Source organism: Miniopterus schreibersii (assembly GCF_964146895.1).
Source record: "Miniopterus schreibersii genome assembly, chromosome: 9".
In the NCBI taxonomy this organism is placed as follows: domain Eukaryota; kingdom Metazoa; phylum Chordata; class Mammalia; order Chiroptera; family Miniopteridae; genus Miniopterus; species Miniopterus schreibersii.
The window spans coordinates 62,443,350-62,463,476 of record NC_138118.1 but is presented as its reverse complement, the minus strand read 5'-3'; the positions used below and the strand labels follow the sequence as shown (position 1 = coordinate 62,463,476).

The 20,127-nt window shown below is 39.1% G+C and overlaps 1 protein-coding gene across 5 annotated transcripts in view; it reads left to right on the top strand.

Moving 5' to 3' along the window:
* The window catches only part of ASNS (asparagine synthetase (glutamine-hydrolyzing)), a 95,643-nt gene extending 77,647 nt beyond the window's left edge, over nucleotides 1-17,996 (top strand). For 3 of the 5 annotated variants that reach the window (XM_081147087.1, XM_081147089.1, XM_081147088.1), the window contains 11 exons: nucleotides 2,499-2,770; nucleotides 6,315-6,552; nucleotides 10,322-10,507; nucleotides 10,762-10,863; nucleotides 11,300-11,427; nucleotides 12,759-12,885; nucleotides 14,227-14,333; nucleotides 14,808-14,908; nucleotides 16,812-16,893; nucleotides 16,985-17,140; nucleotides 17,641-17,980. In XM_081147087.1, the coding sequence (XP_081003213.1) occupies nucleotides 2,522-2,770; nucleotides 6,315-6,552; nucleotides 10,322-10,507; nucleotides 10,762-10,863; nucleotides 11,300-11,427; nucleotides 12,759-12,885; nucleotides 14,227-14,333; nucleotides 14,808-14,908; nucleotides 16,812-16,893; nucleotides 16,985-17,140; nucleotides 17,641-17,850 (1,686 nt within the window). In that variant the 5' untranslated portion in view covers nucleotides 2,499-2,521 and the 3' untranslated portion in view covers nucleotides 17,851-17,980. Of the gene's footprint in view, nucleotides 1-2,498; nucleotides 2,771-6,314; nucleotides 6,553-10,321; nucleotides 10,508-10,761; nucleotides 10,864-11,299; nucleotides 11,428-12,758; nucleotides 12,886-14,226; nucleotides 14,334-14,807; nucleotides 14,909-16,811; nucleotides 16,894-16,984; nucleotides 17,141-17,640 lie in introns of all 5 variants that reach the window. The other 2 variants (XM_081147090.1, XM_081147086.1) reach the window with 2 other exon arrangements.
* The last annotated feature ends 2,131 nt before the right edge of the window (nucleotides 17,997-20,127 follow it).

Below are 20,127 nucleotides of genomic sequence, written 5' to 3'. Positions count from 1 at the left end.
TTTTTATTATGTTGCGTCGAGGCCTGTGGAGATTGTCGCAGTCCCGGGACCTTTCAGCGCACGCTCCCTGGCCGGAGCGCGCACGTGGCCGGGGTGCCGTTGGGAGTCCGGGGGCCTTGGCAGCTCGGTAGCCCGGTCCCGGTCCAGCGGGGGGCGGTGTCCCTCCTTTGCCTAGCCGTCCCCTTCCCCCAACTCAAGGGACTTCCTGAGCAAACCCTATCGAAACAGATCTGTGGAGGGCGACGGGCGGCGTGGCGCGGAAAAAGGCAAAAGAACTGGCAGGCCCGTTTTCAATGGGTTATTCTGTAGAACTGGCTTCAGATAAACGTTGTTACTATTTTGAATGAACTACCAGTTTTCTTCTCGTTCCTTGGCCCCCAGACCCGTGGCAGGGTCTGTTCCCCTGGGTGCTTGACTCATAATTTAAAAGCACCGAGAACTCTCTTCATTGATTGATCTCATTGCTGTAAGATTAATTAGAAACAACTTAGTCTTGAACCTGACCAGGAGTTGGTTGCTGAGATCTTAATGTAAAAATAAAGCGATAAGTTTAAGTAGTTGGTAATTAGAATAGAGTGCACTGAAACTACACTGTCCCATTCGGTAGCGGGCGAGCCACATGTAGACACATGTATTGAGAACTTGAAATGCTGGCTAGTCCCAACTGAGGTGTGCTGTAAGTGTAAACTATACCAAATGTTGACGATTTAATAGAGAAAAGCAATGTAAGATGGCTCCTTGGTAATTGTCTATACTGATTACATGTTGAAATGATACTATTTTTGGTAAATTGTGTTAAATAAAATATATTTAAAGTTAATTTCACCTTTTTTCTCTCTTTTTAATGAAGCTACTAGTACATTTAAAATTACATATGTGGCTCACATTTGTGTTGGACAGCACTGTTCTAAAAGTTTATGAGGAAATATGGAAGATTACTGGGAACAAGTAACAGCAGTAGGAAAAAGCATTACAACTAAGACCTTTGCCCTCTAATGAGACTGATTCCAATAAAAAACAATAGGTGATGGTGTTAATTTGCTTTTTTCCTGCTGGAGAAATAAGTGTGCTTCACAAACTTGTTCCCCCCTTTTCCCCTTCAAGTTAGTGGTTAGTAATTTTCTTTAGCAGGCTTAATAATGCAATTCTCTAAGCAACATTCAGAGGACCTAGGTAAATAATTGATTCACCAATGACCACACATGATTTTCAAAGCACTTTCCCAGCCCACTTTTTAAAAAATTTAAGTTTCAGTTGTACAACATTGTAATATGATATCTGTATACACTATAGTGATGACCCCCAATAGTTTAGTTATTATCCATCTCCACACAGTTGACCCCCCTTTCCTTTTGCCCACCCTCCAACCCCCTTCTCTGGTATTCACTGATCTGTTTTCTGTATCTATGAATTTGTTTTTGTTTTGAATTCCACGTATAAGTTAAATCATACAGTATTTATCTTCTGATGTCATTTAGTATTATACCCTCAAGGTCCACCATGTTGTTGTAAATAGCAAACTTTCTTTTTCATGGCTGAGTTGTATTCCATTGCATATATGGGATAGAGTCAAAGGTAGTCATCTCACTGAAATCTCAATAAACTTTCCCACTAAATCTCAAAGTAAATATCTCATTGGCTATTTGGCCCAGTGTGTAGAAGGGACTGCATAAGACATGTGATACTGCATTTCCAAGTTGCTTAAGTTAATACCATATTTCATTAATTTGATCTAGTCTCATTAAAAGGCCAAACAAAGCTTTGGTTCATTTAGATAAAAATGAAATACCCTCAGAGGATTGCTCAAAATGATTGCTATAACCTGAATATATATTTTTTCTGTGTGATATTTGTCCCACATCATCTAGGCATTTTGCTGCAAATTTGCATTTTTTAAAAATACCAAAATCATTTCCAGATTCATAGATATTTTGGTAAAATAACTGTTTTGAACTGGCAGCATCCAAATAAAACAGCCCCTTATTTCACAGTTGAAAATTTGAAATTGCCAAGTAATGAACATTTGTAGAGATCATTTATTTACCTCTTGGCCTGCTATGATGAACCCAGCTGTTTTTCAGAGATGTTATCACTGTCTATGCCCCACCTACTTGCTTTCTTATTGACCAAGGCAGCTTTGAGACAAAAACATTTGAGAACGTTTTTGTCCTTTAGGATGGTTTGAACCATCAGTGTAATTTTTGTTGTTGTTATAAAGCTAGGATATCTGTATCAGATAATATTGCTTTCTTTTTCTCTTTATAATTTCTGTTATCTGAATAAATCACTTAGAGGTAGGCTAGAAGTTGTGAAGTGCTCATAAGAGCTCTTCTTTACTCCTGCATGCCTGCCAACCTAATGAAAAATTGCTGTTGATAAGATAGTTTATATTTCGGTCTTTGAAATGGTTCATGCAAGTTTTTGGACTCAAGATTTAATACCAACTTGGATCAGATACTGAGTACCTGTATTTAATTGGTCTGCTTTTCTCTCCATAGAGAGCCCTTAGCTCCATCGTACCATGTGTGGCATTTGGGCCCTCTTTGGCAGCGATGATTGCCTTTCTGTGCAGTGTCTGAGTGCTATGAAGATTGCACACAGGGGCCCAGATGCATTTCGCTTTGAGAATGTCAATGGATATACCAACTGTTGCTTTGGATTTCACCGGTTGGCGGTGGTGGACCAGCTGTTTGGAATGCAGCCAATTCGAGTGAAGAAATATCCATATTTGTGGCTATGTTACAATGGAGAAATCTACAACCATCAGAAGGTAAACAAAATGAAACCAGAAGATATCCTGATATAATTAAAACTAGACTCGTTGGTTATAATCATTTTATATTTTTTGTATAATGGTGTTTACTTTGCAAAGTACTTTCCACGTCCATGATTTCATGTATTCCAATTATATAGATAGGGCACTGATGTGCAAAGAGGTGAAGTGACTTGGTCACACACAAAAAAGATAAGAATTACTATTCAGGTTAACTCTTAGAATCCCTCCCCCTGTAATGAATTTAAATATTAATTCGAGTCTGCTAGGCTCTTTGTTAGGTGCTGGCGGTACAGTAGTAAATATGACGGGTAGGTCTGCATTGTAATGGAGCTTATTCTATTAGGGAGCAGACAAAACATCATTGTACATAAAACAGGCATTCTGAAAACATGGATATGGGGCTGATGGATATGGGAGTATCCATATAATACAATAGAGTGCAAGAAGTGGGACTTTTAGCAGCATTAAAATTGGAACAGCTTTCTAATCTGGTGAAAGTTTACTGTTAGGATGAGAGCGGGTGAGGGGATTGAAATTCTGACCCAAGGAAGTGAAATTTGCTAAGAACCTTCTAATTTGGAATTATTTGTGTAATGTTTCATAAGAAATTTTTAATCTAAAATTTGTAGGGTTTTTTATTTGTCACCCTCCTTTCCAACTTTCAATTTTGAAAAGTTCCAACTTAAAAAGGAACAGAACAATAAAAACCTGAATTGAATAATTGTTAATGTTTTGCCATTTTTGCTTTATCTCTGTCTCTATATTTATGCATATACACGTTTGTTTTTGGTTGTATTTAGAGTATATTACAGATACTATGACTATTCTAAATATGTAAGCATTTATGTCTTAAGAATAAGAACATTCTCCAACCTAACACCAATACTATTATTGAGCCTAAGAATCCATAATACTACCTAATATCTAGTTCATAATTCCCCAAGTGTCCCAGGAATATAGTTACAGCTGTTGTTGTTTTTTATTGTTTGTTTGTTTGTTTTGAGTCAGATTTTATTCAAAGTTTATACCTTTGGTTCTGATATCTCTCTCTATTTTTTGAGCCTTCTTGATATATGCCTATCATTCATGGGTAGGGTTTTATATTCTAGCCACCCTTTGGACTTTTTTATCTCTCAGCAGTAGCTTTTGCCAGTGTTTATTGTCTGCTTATAGGAACACTCTCAATTACAGGCTTCTCATTTGAAAAGTTTTTGTAGTTCTTCATCAAGTGCCTTTCACATTTATTAAGGGCCTAGTATACATCAGACATCATTTGTATAGGTATTTGGAGATGAAATGGTGGGTGGGGAAGGTAAGGATGGAGTTTCATGCTAGTGGGAGTCCGGGAGAGGAGCAGTTAAAACTTCTTGCTTACTAAGCCAAATTAGTACGGAATACATGAGGATGCTAGGTTATATTATGGCAATATTAGCCTGACTTTCGCATAAAATGAGATAGGAAATTCCTTGAACAACATTGCTGCTTTTGTGTGTTTTGTTAATAGTTATAAAAAGTTAAACATTTTGAAAATATTTCTATTATAAATTAGCTAATTATGTTGTATTTTCAGAAGCAGAGAGGTTCCATTGCTTCTGTCAGTCATCTGTGGTAATGCAGTTTGAGCAGCTGGAAATCTGTCTAAAGAGGATAATGGACATTTTAGGCTTTTATAAAGCATTTTGCAACATAAGCTCCAGAGCCCTCCTATTTTTGATGAAAATAAAATGTACTACTACCACTAAAATACAGCCTGAGGTGTATTGGGAGTGGAGGGAGAGAGGAGGAATTGGAGTAAAGGCTGGGCATAGTGGAGGCCCGCTCCCTGCAGGGAGCGGCAGGGGTTTGCAGCCACATCCAAAGGCAGTGTGATTTATGGATGGTGGCAAGATAGGGGGCTTTTATCTTGGGAGAGTGGGAAGTGGTACATGTGAATCATTAACCCATAAAATACCTGCAAAGTTTAGGCCCAAGAGCGGCAATGACATGGTAGTGGAGGGAAGATTGGGAAGCTGTTGCTTGCTAAAATCATTGGATGCTTTAGGGTCATTTATCCCTCAGGTACTTAAGTCCAGTAGGGTCAGCAGAAGACCATTTCCTCATCTCACCTGCCAGTGACAGAGATCATCCCTGATAGTCTCTCAGAGCAGGGAGAGGCAACCAGGAGGTGGTTTGTAGATACTGGAGGCAGCCAGAGTCCATTTCTGAACTGTTCTGTGAGTGCTTAGAGACAGAAGGTCCACACATTTATAAAGTGAGTAAGATTGTGAAGCGTGCTTTATAGGCCATGTGAATATAGCATGTAGACTTGCTTTCTGAAATTTAAAAACATGTTTTAAATGTTTAAACTTTCCACTTGATTTTATATGAACCTTTGCTCTCCATTGTCAGCCAAAAATCATGAGTTAAGTACAAAGAAAGAGAAACATACCAAGGACTTTTCACCCTCACAGATGGAGGGCCAGGAGTTCGGGGGCATAACTTAAACCCCCTTACTCTGTATGCGCTGATACTGATGGTCTCTCTGCTGTTCCTTTGGGACATGTGCACTAATAAGCGCCACTGTCATTTTGTCCATCAGTGAGAAGTCGCTGTCATTCCACTGCAGTGGTGGGAGGACCGGATGTTGTTGTTCTCCCCTAGGGACCAGCAGCTTTGTTTTGGACCATATGTCTCTATTATTGCTATGGAGTCATTTATTTGTTGGGGAATCATGCCAAATATATTTGTCTTTTTGCTTTCTATTTTCATAGGTTGTCTTTGAGGCCGAAATAGAAGAAACTCAGTCAATACTATATTCCCAAACCAAAGTTTTGCAGTAGCAGGAGATGCATTTTTAGTGTCATGGCAGCTGGGCAACCTGTTTCCTTAACTTACATATATACAGGGGTGAGCAAAAGTAGGTTTACAGTTGTGAGTATGCGAAATACAGAGTTTATTCTGGTATTACTATTTATTATTGTATTATTTTACATACAAACAACTGTAAACCTACTTTTGCCCACCCCTGTATGTAAATGTATTTGTATTATATACACAGAATGTGTACAATATGCATTTCTATCCCTCCAATCATTACTGTTCTGGTACATTGTCTTTGCATTCTGTTTGTCAGAATGCAACTAAAATTTCCACGGGTTTAGCTTTTATAAAGAATGTGTAGGATTGTAAATTCAAATAAGCTATTTTAAAAATATGTCTTTATTGATTTCAGAGAGAGGAAAGGAGAGGGAGAGAGAGATGCAGAAACATTAATGGTGAGAGAGTCATTGATCGGCTGCCTCCTGCACGCCCCCAACTGGGGATCGAGCCCGTAACCCGGGCATGTGCCCTGACCGGGAATCGAACCCCGATCATCTGGATCCTAGGTCCATGCTCAACTGCTGAACCATGCCAGCCATTTTTTTAATGCTTCTTCTAAATGACTAAAGTGCATGAAATGATTATTGAGCATAGAAATATTGAAACAACTTGACAATAAAAAATTATTAGTGAATGCACAAGGATTCTAACATTTTAATTTTGCTGTTGCTTCCTTAAGCTGCAACGCCATTTTGAATTTGAATATCAGACCAAAGTGGATGGTGAGATTATCCTTCATCTTTATGACAAAGGAGGAATTGAGCAAACGGCTAGTATGTTGGATGGGGTATTTGCGTTTATTTTACTGGATACGGCCAATAAGAAAGTGTTCCTTGGCAGAGATACCTATGGAGTCAGACCTTTGTTTAAAGCTATGACAGAAGATGGATTTATGGCTGTGTGTTCGGAAGCTAAAGGTAATGATATAATTTTTCTAAAGATTTTCATTATTATCCTGGATTTTATGTGTGTGTGTTTTTTTTTCTAGGTCATATGTGCAAATCCTATAGGGGGCAATCCAAAGTTTTACAGTTGATTAAGTAAATCATGGACTCTCTGAGCTTTGTATTTTTTAAACCAAGGAGTTGGACTCTTCTTTATAGCACTCAAGTTCTATAATCCTTGAAGTATAAATCTACATAGTAAAGTCATTTAATTTTTGTTGTGCTGATATGCTTTGCATCTAGTTTCATTCCATATGTCTTGGCAAGCTTACGTATATCATATTGTAATATTAGGGTTGGCCCTGCAATTATTCGACTGTGGTACCAGGTCATAGCTATAGCAAATACTTAGTGTTTTGAAAACAGCTTTATTGGTAATATAATTCACATACCATACAATTCACCGTTTATATAATTCAGTGGTTTTTAGTATATTCATAGATATCTGCAACGAAAACTCCTGTCAATTTTAGAATTTTTTTTATCACCTCAAAAAGAAACCCTTTAGCTATCACACTCCCCATCCCTCTGTATCCATCAACCATTGAACCTCTCTATGAGTTTTCCTATTCAGGACATTTCATATGAATGGGATCATGTCTTGTGTGGTCTTTTGTGACTGGCTTCTTTCACTTGCATAATGTTTTCATGATCTATCTTGTAGCATGTATGGTACTTACTTTTTATGGCCTAAAGATATTCCATTACACGGATAGACCACATTTTGTTTATCCATTTGTCAGTGAGTGGACATTTGGGTTTTTTTCTCCCTTTTGACTATTATGAATAATGCTACTATAAACATTTGTGTGCAAGTTTTTGTGTGGACATGTATTTTTATTTCTCTTGGGTATACACCTAGGGGTGGATTTGCTGGTAGCTCTGTGTTTAATTGTTTGAGGAACTGCCAGACTGTTTTCCAAGGCAGCTGTACCATTTTATATTTCCACCAGTAGTATATGAGGGTTTCGGTTTCTCCATGTCCTCACAGACACTTTTTTCTGACTCTTTGATTCTAGCCATCCTAGTACATATAAAGTACTATTTCATTATAGTTTTGATTCGCATTCCCCTGTTGATAATGATGTCAAGCATCTTATCTCTGTGCCATTTTTATATCTTCCTTGGAGAAATGTCTATTTAGTTCTTTGGTCCTTTTTTCCTGCTGAGGATAATTTTAAAAAATTAATACTACTTTTTAGAGCAGTTTTGGGTTTCAGAAAAATTGAGCAGAAAGTACAGAGTTCCCATACTAGGTGAGGCAAAAGTAAGTTTACAGTCATGAGTACATAAAACACAAGAGTTTATTCTTGTATTATTATTCATTAATTATTATATTATTTTCCATATGAACAACTGTAAATCTGCTTTTGCCCCCCTGTATATTCCTCCCATTATATTCAGCAAAGTTGCAGAATATATGATCAATATACAGAAATCAGTTGTGTTTGATACACTTGCAATGAACACTATCCACTTGTAATGAACAATCTAAAAATGAAATTAAGAAAACAACTTCATTTATAATAGCATCAAAAAGAATAAGATACTTAATATTATGTTTAACAAAAGAAATGCAAAACTCATACTCTGAAAACTATAAAAATTGTTGAAAGAAATGAAAGATTTAAATAAATGGAAAATCATTCCATGATCATGGATCAAAGACTTAACATTATTAAGATGACAATATTTCCCAAAATGATCTTCCCGTTAATGTGATCCCTAGCAGAATCCCAAGTGACTTCTCTGTAGAAATTGACAAACTGAGAGGCCAGGAAATGAACCCATACATCTGTAGTCAACTAGTTTTCAACAAGTGTACGAAGACTATTCAACAGGGAAAGAATATTGTACAACTGGTGCTGGGACAACTGGACATACACATGCAAATAAATGAAGTTAGACCTTTACCTCACACAATATACAAAAAATAAAATGGGTCAAAGACCCAAATGTAAGAGCTAAAACTATAAAATTCTTAGAAGAGAACATAGAGGTAAATCTTCATGACATTGGATTTCACAGATTTCTTAGCTGTAACTCCAAAAGCATAAGCAACAAAAGAAAAATAGATAAATTAGACTTCATCAATTAAACATTGTTCTAAAAAGAACACCATCAAGAAAATGAAACCACAACCCAAAGAATGGAAGAAAGTACTTGCAAATCATCTTTAGCGTCTTTTGACAGTAAACTTGAGGAAGACATTCATCTTTTATCTCTTACCCAGCTAGCGGTAGCATCCTAAAATCTGGTCTACCTGCCTGCCTCCTTTAGCTTTATTCTGTAAGCCCTTTCTCACTTAGTCTCTAGATTTAATACTGGCCGAAGCGAGGATAATGAGATCAATGAAAGGGTCCTAGGACACCAGTCACCGTGTGGGTACTAATGTCTGAATTTGTCTATTTTCAGACATTTCAAATGGCACAGAACAAGTATATTAAGTACTATTAAGGAGGCCCAGTAAAGAGAACACAAGGGAAGAGCAGACGCTGTGTCTCCTTTGGGCCTGATAACTTGATATAGAATTATAATCTTAAGTGCAGCTTACCCTTTGAAATCTCTTGGCTTATATTTTACATCCTTCATAACAGTGCCCTTTTCCAGATGGAACGATCTCAGCTAGAGTACTGCGACAGTTTTTATTTCTCATTGCTTTTAGAACAACTTACAAAAACTCAATTGATTATGGTACTTCTGCTTGCTTAAGACCTTTTAACAACCCCTCCTTCTCTACGGGGGTTGTGTGGCTCTATTAAGCTCTGCTGGCTAGTGATGGGATCTGGGTCTCGGTTAGTCTTTGAATTCAGTGCTACATAGTAGATTACTGGGTTAACAAACTCAAATTACAAATCATAACGAGTATTCTATATACTAGAGAGGCTATTCCTGTTTACAATAAAACATTGATTTTGTATCAAAGATCATGGTGATATCAGGCTGGCTACTCTCTGTGAGAACTTATTGAAGAAATTTATATTAAGGATTAATTAATGCCTGACTTCTTTCTTCTTTTTTTTTTTTAATCTTTATTGATTTTAGAGAGAGGAAAGGAGAGGGAGAGAGAGAGAGATAGAAACATCAGAGTCATTGATCAGCTGCCTCCTGCACGCCCCCGACTGGGGATCAAGCCCGCAACCCGGGCATGTGCCCTGACGGGGAATTGAACCCCGATCGCCTGGATCCTAGGTCGATGCTCAACTGCTGAGCCACGCCTGGCCGGGCAATGCCTTACTTCTTAATAGCTGACATTAAAGTACCTAACTGGGTCATTTTGCTTGTTAAAGGACTGGGAACCATGGCTGTTTTCTTAAAATACCTTTGTGATGACAAAGAAATGACTGCCAGGAAATTATAAAATTAACATTTCAAGCCCATCTCTGCTTAATAAATGTATCTAATTTTTCTTTTTATACTTGCTTGCTTTATTATAGAAAATAGATTTTCTTGATCAGAAATTCTAGCTAGGCAAAAGAAATCGAACATTGGATATTTTCCTATCGATTTGAATTACTAGAAATCAATTTTGCTGTGCACCTTGGGAGCACTGATCTCTCTCTAGTAAGTAGATGGTAGGGTTTGAGTGGTTAAGTTTATTTTCCTATTTTGCTTCTATAATGGACATGCATTTGTATTAAAAAGGGAAAGTAAATAGGAATTTAAAGGATATTAACTAATCATGAAAGTTACAGTGAAATGTTATCCGAATTTGAATAAAGTTATCTTTCTGAATTTGTAGGTCTTGTTAACTTGAAGCACTCCACAGCTCCTTTTTTAAAAGTGGAGCCTTTTCTCCCGGGACACTATGAAGTTTTGGATTTAAAGCCAAATGGCAAAGTTGCATCGGTGGAAATGGTTAAATATCATCACTGTAGAGATGAGCCGCTACACGCCGTCTATGACAGTGTGGAGAAGCTATTCCCAGGTAATAAAGCAAACGCCCACCCACCTGTTCCCCACCTCTCTCCCGACGGCGAATTGTACTCTTGCACCATGGGAATAATTTCAGTTTGAAGACCTATTTCCTATTTTATTTGGAGGTGGCACAGTGGGGTCTTGCAAACTCTACTGCTGAGCAGATGCCATCACGATAGATGTCGATGATTGTATACCTCATCTCAGCAAGTAACTCAGCCCGAGCTTCTCTGGAGCTGTTTCACTTACTTTATGTGTTCACAGGTTTTGAGATAGAAACTGTGAAGAGCAACCTCCGGATCCTTTTTAACAATGCCATTAGGAAACGTTTGATGACAGACAGAAGGATTGGCTGTCTTTTATCAGGTGAAGACCGTTAAAAAAACTAGTTATATTTAGCATGTCTTTGTTTAATTTGAAGGATTTGTAGCGATCCCTGAGGTTTTGCCTATAAAGTATTTAATTTATGATGTAATCTTTTCTTCATTATAGGATGAAACAGTTTTCTATAAGCTGCATTTAATATTTATGGTAATTTAGCAACTTAAAGTTACACTGTAATTATACTGTTGGAATGAGTGAGTAAACATATTTTAGAGTTGTGTGTAGTGATTTTTAACCAAATACTCTTATCACTATCACAGGTTATGTTAGATTTTTCTCTTATTAAAGTTTTTCAGTTTATAAAAGTTGGGGAATTTTAAATGATAAAACTCTAATCTTGATGCTTACGAAGAATGTAAGTCATCTGTCCCAGCCTATGCACGGCACGTGACCACTGCACTTGCTGTCTTGCTCGTAGGGGGCTTGGATTCCAGTTTGGTTGCTGCCACTCTGTTAAAGCAGCTAAAAGAGGCCCAAGTCCAGTACCCTTTCCAGACATTTGCGATTGGCATGGAAGACAGTCCTGATTTACTAGCTGCCAGAAAGGTAAGACACTACCTCTGCCTGTTAGTAGAATTAAAATAAAGTCAGTAATTAATTCTGTATTTCTGCTGCTGCATTGACTCCTGTTACTGTTTTAAATTAAATATATTAAAATGTAATGAAATGCTGGTTTAATATCAACTATGTTGTACACTGTATTCTGGGTATTTATATCTACAATGGTCAATGCAATTCTCAAAAACCCTATGATAATAATTTTCCTTTTGAAAGTGGTTAGGAATGCAGGCTTTGGAGCCTGATTGCTGGTTTCAAATCCTAGCTCCACCACACAGTTCCTCACTTATGTAATGGGGGTAATAGTATCCACTACAGGATAGTTTTGAGGTGAAAATTATATAATTGAGATGTAGTGCATAGAATAGAGCCTAGCATGTAGTAAATACTTGGTGAATGTTAGCTGTTATTATTATTTTGTTTCATTTTTAAAAAATATTTTTTGTTAAAAAAAAATTTTTTTTTGTTGCTTTTTAGAGAGAGAGGAAGGGAGAGGGAAGAGAGAAACACTGATTGATTGGCTGCCTCCTGCACATCCCCTTCTGGGGATCAATTCCACAACCCAGGCATGTGCCCTGACTGGGAATTGAACTAGCAACAGGATGATACCCAATCAACTGAGCCACACCAGCCAGGGCTTGTTTTTTTTCTTTCTGTTTTTTATATAAAGCAGTATGTTTAGGGCTATGGATAAAGAGGATTTGGTACACATTCAGTGTGCAGGAGACCTCATTCCTACTCTGGAAAAACTTACACAGAATGATTGAGAAAGAGCTAGAGAGCAGTCCCAAAGCAAGTTGATTAATGTTGAAAGAATCCAAAATAGCCAAAGAAAATAGAATAAAGGGAGAGGCCATTTCATTTAGGCATAACATCCTGTGTATAAAATTAGGCTTTGCAAGAGGGCCTGAAGGTGGCCAAGATTAGAGCAGGACCATGTTGGACTAGAGAGATGATTGGGTTAGGTAAAGGAGGTGTGTGTTTGGGAGGTGGGGGTGGTATGCTGACTGGGAACGTCTCGGCCGTTAGGTTGAAGTCTTGGAGTGGCAGTGGCTGATGGGAGATCTACCTCTTGGTGATTGAGTGGAGGAGAGGGACTTGGGGAGGCAAGGGAAATTGACTAGGTGGGGCTTCTTTGTGGTGGCCTGGAGAATCATTTCCCCATATTGTGGTGGCCTGCAGAACCATTTCCCCTTATTTTGCTTAGTTTTCCGCTGTTGTTAGTTCATAATGCATTGTGAACAACTGTCATGTTTCATTTTCAAGGGCAGTTCTTTTCTTTAAGTAACAAGTACGTGGGTATTTCTTTATGTAATAAGGTGGCAAATCATATTGGGAGTGAACACCATGAAGTCCTCTTTAACTCTGAGGAAGGTATTCAGGTCCTGGATGAAGTCATATTTTCCTTGGAAACTTACGACATTACAACAGTTCGTGCTTCAGTGGGTAAGGTATTTCATGATGCAGAAAGACTTTTAATTGTGAAAAACACCAAGGTTTATTATTATTATTATTATTTTTAAAATATATCTTTATTGATTTCAGAGAGGAAAGGAGAGGGAGGGAGAGAGAGATAGAAACATCAATGATGAGAGTCATTGATCGGCTGCCTCCTGCACGCCCCCGACTGGGGATCGAGTCCACAACCCGGGCATGTGCCCTGACCGGGAATCAAACCCTGATCATTTGGATCCTAGGTCGATGCTCAACCACCGAGCCATGCCCAGCCAGGCGAGAAACGCCAAGGTTTAAAAAATACTATTTCAAGCAACAGTTTAAAAAAGAATACTCGAGAATGAATGCAAATTAAATTCCTATGTCAGCAATTGTCTAAGACAAGACCATTTATAGTATCACTATTTATATTTCTCCAAAGAATAGATGCATATTTGCTTCAACCTCTTTCCCGAATTTTGCTGTGTAAAATTTCTTGGGCTATATAGGGAAATAAGGTCTACATTGTAACTAATTTTCTGTAAGGAATACTCACTCATTTTAGATATATCCTGGTAAGTATTTCATTATATGACTTATCAATTAGTGACAATTATTGCCCAGCAAGCAATACTATTTTTTTCCTGTGGATACACACTAAGATCAGAAGTATACTTCAAATTAGACTGATCCAATATTGATGAGCCTCTAATACTTTACCGGCTTACATATGCCTCTCTTTTAAGGACTCCATTGCAGGGGAGATCTCACCCACAAGGGAGCAAAAATACATGAACAGATACACAGTATCTGGTGTTGATACCGCATGGAGGGGAATCAATTAGGAAACATGTCTAGTGAGTCTCCCTAGGGAGGTGATAGTAGGAAAAATGGTTAAGAACAAATACTGGTTTACAGGGATGTGGAACAAAAACCAGTGGGCATCTTTTGATAGCTTATTAGTATCCTTAACTATACGTGAAATTTGGTAGATGGATAGTGTTAGAAAAAAATTAAAACTAAACTACCAAAACCTCAACTCTTAATATTTTTGTATACTTAATCTATAACTTGTGCTTTTGCAATGAAATAGCCCAAAACCATTCCACAATTTTATATATAGGTTTTAATATTTTAATGCTTTTAGACGAAGAATGTCCATCTTAAAATTTTGCTAAACTGAACAATGATGCAGATATCTAAAAAAAATCCATACCTTTCATACCAGTATCATTATATAAAAAGGAGTCTAATCTAAGAACAAAACTTGCAATTGTTTCCAAAAGCCAAATAAAAGACATTTTTGATGAAGAGTTATATTGACATTAAGAATAATTTCTGTCTTTTTTAAAGGTATGTACTTAATTTCTAAGTACATTCGGAAGAACACAGATAGCGTGGTGATCTTCTCTGGAGAAGGTTCAGATGAACTCACACAGGGTTACATATATTTTCACAAGGTAAGCATTCGGAAATGGAAGGATATTGGTGGTAGATTAAGAAAAGTATGAAGTATTTGACTATTTTCCATTGTCTGTTTTTTCAGTATAGCGGTAACACTTGAGTATCTTGTGAGGTATATGAGGAAATCTGATAGTGTCTGCGTTGTGTTTCTTTTGGGAGAAAGAAGTCTTAATAGTGTCAGATAATCTCTATTTTTTAAAACTAGTTAAGCACGAGAATCATGTTTCTTATGTTTCTTCCTCCCCTGTGATATTACGGTTATTGCACAGTGTGTCCACCTTATTTGTTCTTTGGTGTGAGGGAAGACACATTTTAGACAGCACTCGTCCCTTCCCTAAACTCTGTAAGGCTTTTTGTCTTATCCACCTTTAGAGGTGCAGTATGTGTAAGAGTAAGAAACAGAACTGTGTATTTGGCCAAAACAAATCTGTTTGTGTATTTGTAACTTTCAGCTGTTGTTTGTAAACTAGGCTCCTTCTCCTGAAGAAGCCGGGGAGGAGAGCGAGAGGCTTCTGAAGGAACTCTATCTGTTCGATGTCCTCCGTGCAGACCGGACGACTGCTGCCCACGGGTAACTCAGTACTTTAAAAAGCGATGGTAAAAATAACCTCAAAAACAGGAAGTTCAGTGGCTGATTTTGTTTTCCTTTCCAATTGATTATATATTGCAAAGTATGACTTCTATAGAGAAAAATGAAGCTTGTCTCTTAGCCCCAAAGGAATTAGACTAAATTCAAAGTGCTGCTGTGGCAATGGTGAGGACGTTTGCAGGTTGTTTTACACCAAGTTTCCATCTTCACAGCATAACAACATTCTGCTCATATTGAACAACTGAGAGGGAAGGCAGTTGTAGCTTTTTTTTTTTTTTAATATGATTTTATTGATTTCAGAGAGAAGACGGGAGAGGGAGAGAGAGATAGAAACATCAGTGATGAGTCATTGATCGGCCCCCTCCTGCATGCCCCCCGCTGGGGATCGAGCCCGCAACCCGGGCATGTGCCCTGACCGGAAATCGAACCCCAATCTCCCGGGTCCTAGGTTGATGCTCAACAGCCAAGCCACACCAGCCAGGCAGTTGCAGTTCTTTTTAAGTCTTTAAGGAAAGTAAAGATTATATACCTCCTTGTAACAAGTGCTGAGCACCTGCCATACCTGTTTGATGCTGTGGTGATCCTGTGTGGGGATAGGGCAGGAAGATGCTAGGGGTTCGATAAGATTAAAACCAGGTTTCTTTGGTATCATTTCTGGTTGGCTAAAGTTTTTGTTGTTTTTTTCTGTTTTGTTTTTAATTTTCACCAGAGAATAGTTTTTCCATTGCTTTTTAGAGAGAGTGGAATGGGGGGAGAGAGAGAGAAAGATCAATGTGAGAGAAACACATTGATTTGGTTGCCTCCTGCATGGGCCCCACGGGAACCAGGGATCAAGCCTGCAACCAAGATACATGCCCTTGGCCGGAATCGAACCTGGGACCCTCAGTCCATGGGCTGTACTCTTAACAACTTAGCCAAACAGGCCAGGGCTTAAGTTTTCACTTTTGTCCTGGTTGGGTGGCTCATTTGGTTGGAGCATTACCCTGTACACCAAAAGGTTGTGGTTCCATTCCAGTCAGGGCACATACTTAGGTTGCAGGATCAATCCCCAGTCAGGGAGCGTGTGGGAGGCAATCGATTGATGTTCCTCTCTCACATCGATGTTTCTCTCTCTCTCTCCCCCACCCCTCATTCCGTTCTTTCTAAAATCAATAAAAACATACCCTCAAGTGAGGATTAAAAAAGTATATAAAGTTTTCAATTTTTTACTGCTCGTGTTGGAGAGTTGAAGATTCTTGCTGTACATGGCAAATAACCAACATTAAATGTTTCAGTTGCTTCTACTAATCACACTTAGGTTAGGGAATAATAAAATACAGGGTTGGGAATAAACAGAATCTGTGGTTATGACCCTATCCGCTTGTCCTAATCAGAGTCACCGGGATTCAGGAAGCAGATAATGTACCTTTGAGGAAACTGTGGAACATCGGTTTATACTGAATCTTGTGTGTAAATTATTAACTAGTTGAGTAAAAAATTTTGAATTATCACTGTAGCTTTTAATAGGGTGAGAGATGGTCTCACCTAGAAAAACCTTTGAGTCAGAAAGGCCAAGGCAAAGGACATTCTTAATGATCAGGTCACTCACGATTCTTTCTCTGCTTTTCTTGAGATAGGTATTTACTTGTTCACAGAAGGGAAAGGAAAAGTAGTTATTCTCAAACAGCTTGTTTCACTCCCTGGATGAGATGATACATATCACATTGAATGAAGGTGTTTGTATTCATGCGTTTTTATAGAGCAATCAGGAGGATTGTGAAAATGATATTATAATCTTAACATTCCTTAGAGGCTGGTTGAATTGCTGGGAAAATTCTAAATCAGAATCTAAACTGACATGCACTAAACAGCCTTTTGATTTGGATTCCCTCTCTTCCCCTTTAAGCCTTGAATTGCGAGTCCCATTCCTGGATCATCGATTTTGTTCCTATTACTTGTCTCTGCCACCAGATATGAGAATTCCCAAGGTAAGTGAGTCAATTCAGTATAAAAAGTGCCCATTGGTACTGGCTATTATATTTGGAGCTTTTGCTGATGTGCCTTTCGCCTTCATGTTAGAATGGGATAGAAAAACACCTCCTGAGAGAGACATTTGAGGACTCCAATCTGTTACCGAAAGATATTCTCTGGCGACCGAAAGAAGCCTTCAGTGATGGCATAACCTCAGTGAAGAATTCCTGGTTTAAGATTTTACAGGACCATATTGAACATCAGGTATGGTATTTTCATAAGTAGTTTCTGGAATAGGACAGTTTAGATGCAGAGTTTATTTTATATTTAGTATAAATGTTTTGTGTCTGTAAGAGAGATTTCCTATTTTATAAGAATTAAGTAGCATGCAGGATTATAAAGTAGCATCCATTTCGTGTTAAAAGAGAGAGAGAAGAGACTTAATCAATCATCACTGACCTTCATTTAACACACCTCTGGGCACCTGCTGGGTGCCAGACACTGTTAGGCATAAATGAACAAAACACTCTAGAGCCACCACAGATTAGAAGTATGCACCTGAATGTTCTTTAAAATCCCACAGCTATGTGTTTTATGGTATTGAACGTTTTCTAAGTGGTGGTGATTCAGAAGGTCTCTGGCACTGTTTACAGGCAAGCCTTTCTATCTCTTTTTTCTTTAGGTTTTATGAAACCAGATTAAATACGATTATTTCCATGTCATTTAAAAAAAACCATTTTGCTTTTATACTCTCATTCTTACAGGTTGATGATGCAATGATGGCAGCTGCAGCCCAGAAGTTTCCCTTCAACACTCCTAAAACTAAAGAAGGCTACTACTACCGTCAGATCTTTGAGCGCCACTACCCAGGTCGGGCTGACTGGCTGACCCACTACTGGATGCCCAGGTGGATCAATGCCACCGACCCTTCCGCACGCACTCTGGCCCATTACAAGTCAGGTGCCAAAGCTTAGGCACTTTCTAAGCCATAGAGTCAAAGTGAATGTTTGTTCTTATTGTGAAGGGTGGAGGGCTTGGGGGCTAGGAGGGTAGCAATGAGCGTCATCCACCTGCAGGGTGAAAAAAATAAAAGTCTTAAATCTAAAACATTGCTACAGTCATTTGTATTCATACTGTTCTTTCATTGGAGGTGACTGGAAACTGAGCAGCTTTTACTATGCCATGGTAAGGTAGGGAGTGGGTGAGGAAAGGGGGACACAGTCTGATGTTTGCTGCAAGAACACACAGGCACTCTCCTGGCAGAGCTGCTTTGTCTCTTGCCTACGTGGCCGCCTTCTAGTCTTTGCCTCATCAGAGTGTGGTCCCTCTGACTTCCCTCTCTCGGTTCTTTCTGCATTCCTGACAGCTGGCTAGGCAAACTCTGGAGAAGTTAGTCCTTTGCAAAAGTTCATGACAGCTCTGTTTTGTAACATAGTAAATTGGGATTTGTTTTGTTGTTGTTGAGCCAATGCAATGCGTCTCCTGGAACTGCTAGTGGTGAATGGCACCAGATGGTAGACCTTGGTCTTTGAGTTCGGCTAAGAAAGAATTCAGAGCCAAAACTAAAAAAAACAGCAAAAGTTTATTTAGAAAGTCACAGAGGTAGAAGAAGTGAGCCAGCTGGGTTACGTAGACTCAGGAAACAAGTTACAGGGCAGAAGAAGGGCACTTGTTGCTTAGGAGAAAGCAAAGGTACACGCTTTGAGGAAAGAAAGGGAAAGAAAGGCACAGGGAGCTCTAGAGAGAGAGCACGCGCATGCACGCACACGCAGGCACAATGGGTCATTAGTCTTAAGGGGTTTTATCTGTTTTTCAAAGGTTGAAATTTTGGGAGAGGTCTTGGGAAGATCTCAGAATATTCATCAGCTTTCCAGGTGTGTCTCCTCATGTCATGGCCTCTGCTGATTGGTCAGCGCCAGGGGAGGGGGTCATTAGTCATTAAGCTGGTCCTCATGTCAGCCATGGTGTGTGCCCCACTTGGCCTTTCTGCTTCTCTGGGTTTGGAGCTGAAGCACAACTGAGGCCTAGATGTTATCTCTAGTTTGATCAAAACTCAGTCTCTGGTCAACAGATTGAGGCTTTGTTCCTAAGATTATTTGATGCGGTTCAGGACCTCATTGCCTTGAGGGATTAATGCTAAGGGAGTGGCCTGCAGGGGCTGGTATGACAGTCCCGTGAGGCTTTTCTCTGGCCCCCTTGTTCCTCCGCTAAGGGGGTCTACAGCATGACTAGGACATGCTAGGGGAGGAAATGTCTGGGGAGCGTCTGAACCGTGTTACCATCAATATGAAAGATCAGGGGGTCTAAACTATGTGACCAGCGATATGCTAGGGAAGGAAAAGTCACCCTGGGTCTGAGGTCCTGCCCTACAATACTTGTCCTCCCAGTTCTGCCCATTGCCAGGTACCCAGGGCTTTCCACCCTGGTGACCTCCCATACCTGGCTTGCTGTTCCTGCTTTGCTCATGTCTGTCTAACTGACTTCTATATCAGAACTGTTGTTCTTGGTATAAGATCAGCACACTTTTTCAGTAATGGGACAGACAGTAAATCTTTCAGGCTTTGCAGACCTGTTGGAACTGTTTAACTCTGCCATTGTAGCTCGGAAGCATCCATAGATAGCGTGCAAACAATTGGGCAGGGCGTGTCCTATTAAAACTAAAAATAGGCCGTGGGCTGGAAGTATTCCATGGGCCGTAGTTCGCGAAGGTCTGTTCTAGAGGAACAACCAAGCCAAGTGTTTACAATAAAAGGAAAAAGCATTCCAAACCCAGCTGGGGAAAGTATAAGAAGGAAATATTTTTTGGTGAAAAAAATTATCCTCTAACCTTCTAATGATTGAATGAACACAACAGATTAGCTGGAGAAAAAGTTTAAAAACTTATACCTCCGGTGTACAAGGGAGAGACCCAGGAAAACTGAGTAACTTGCCATTTGGAGGCCATCACCTTAAGTACCAACCTCCACTGGAGACAAAAGAAGATGTTGGGGGTGGAGAGTACAGGAGGTGACCAGGAAATCACTTCAAACAAGGGTTAGACTGTTGGGCAGATTAAGCCCAAGACTTCTGATAATGAAGGCAGGCCCGGTGCAGTGAGGGAGACGCCCTGACAAATGTAAATGTCCCTTGATAAAGGGTAGCTTCTAGTTGGTTTCAAGTCTGCTCAGGATTAAAATTAACCAGCCTAAAATAATCTATTCCCAAACAGGCATATTTGGGGGTGGCAAATTCTGCTCCCCTTCACATTCAAT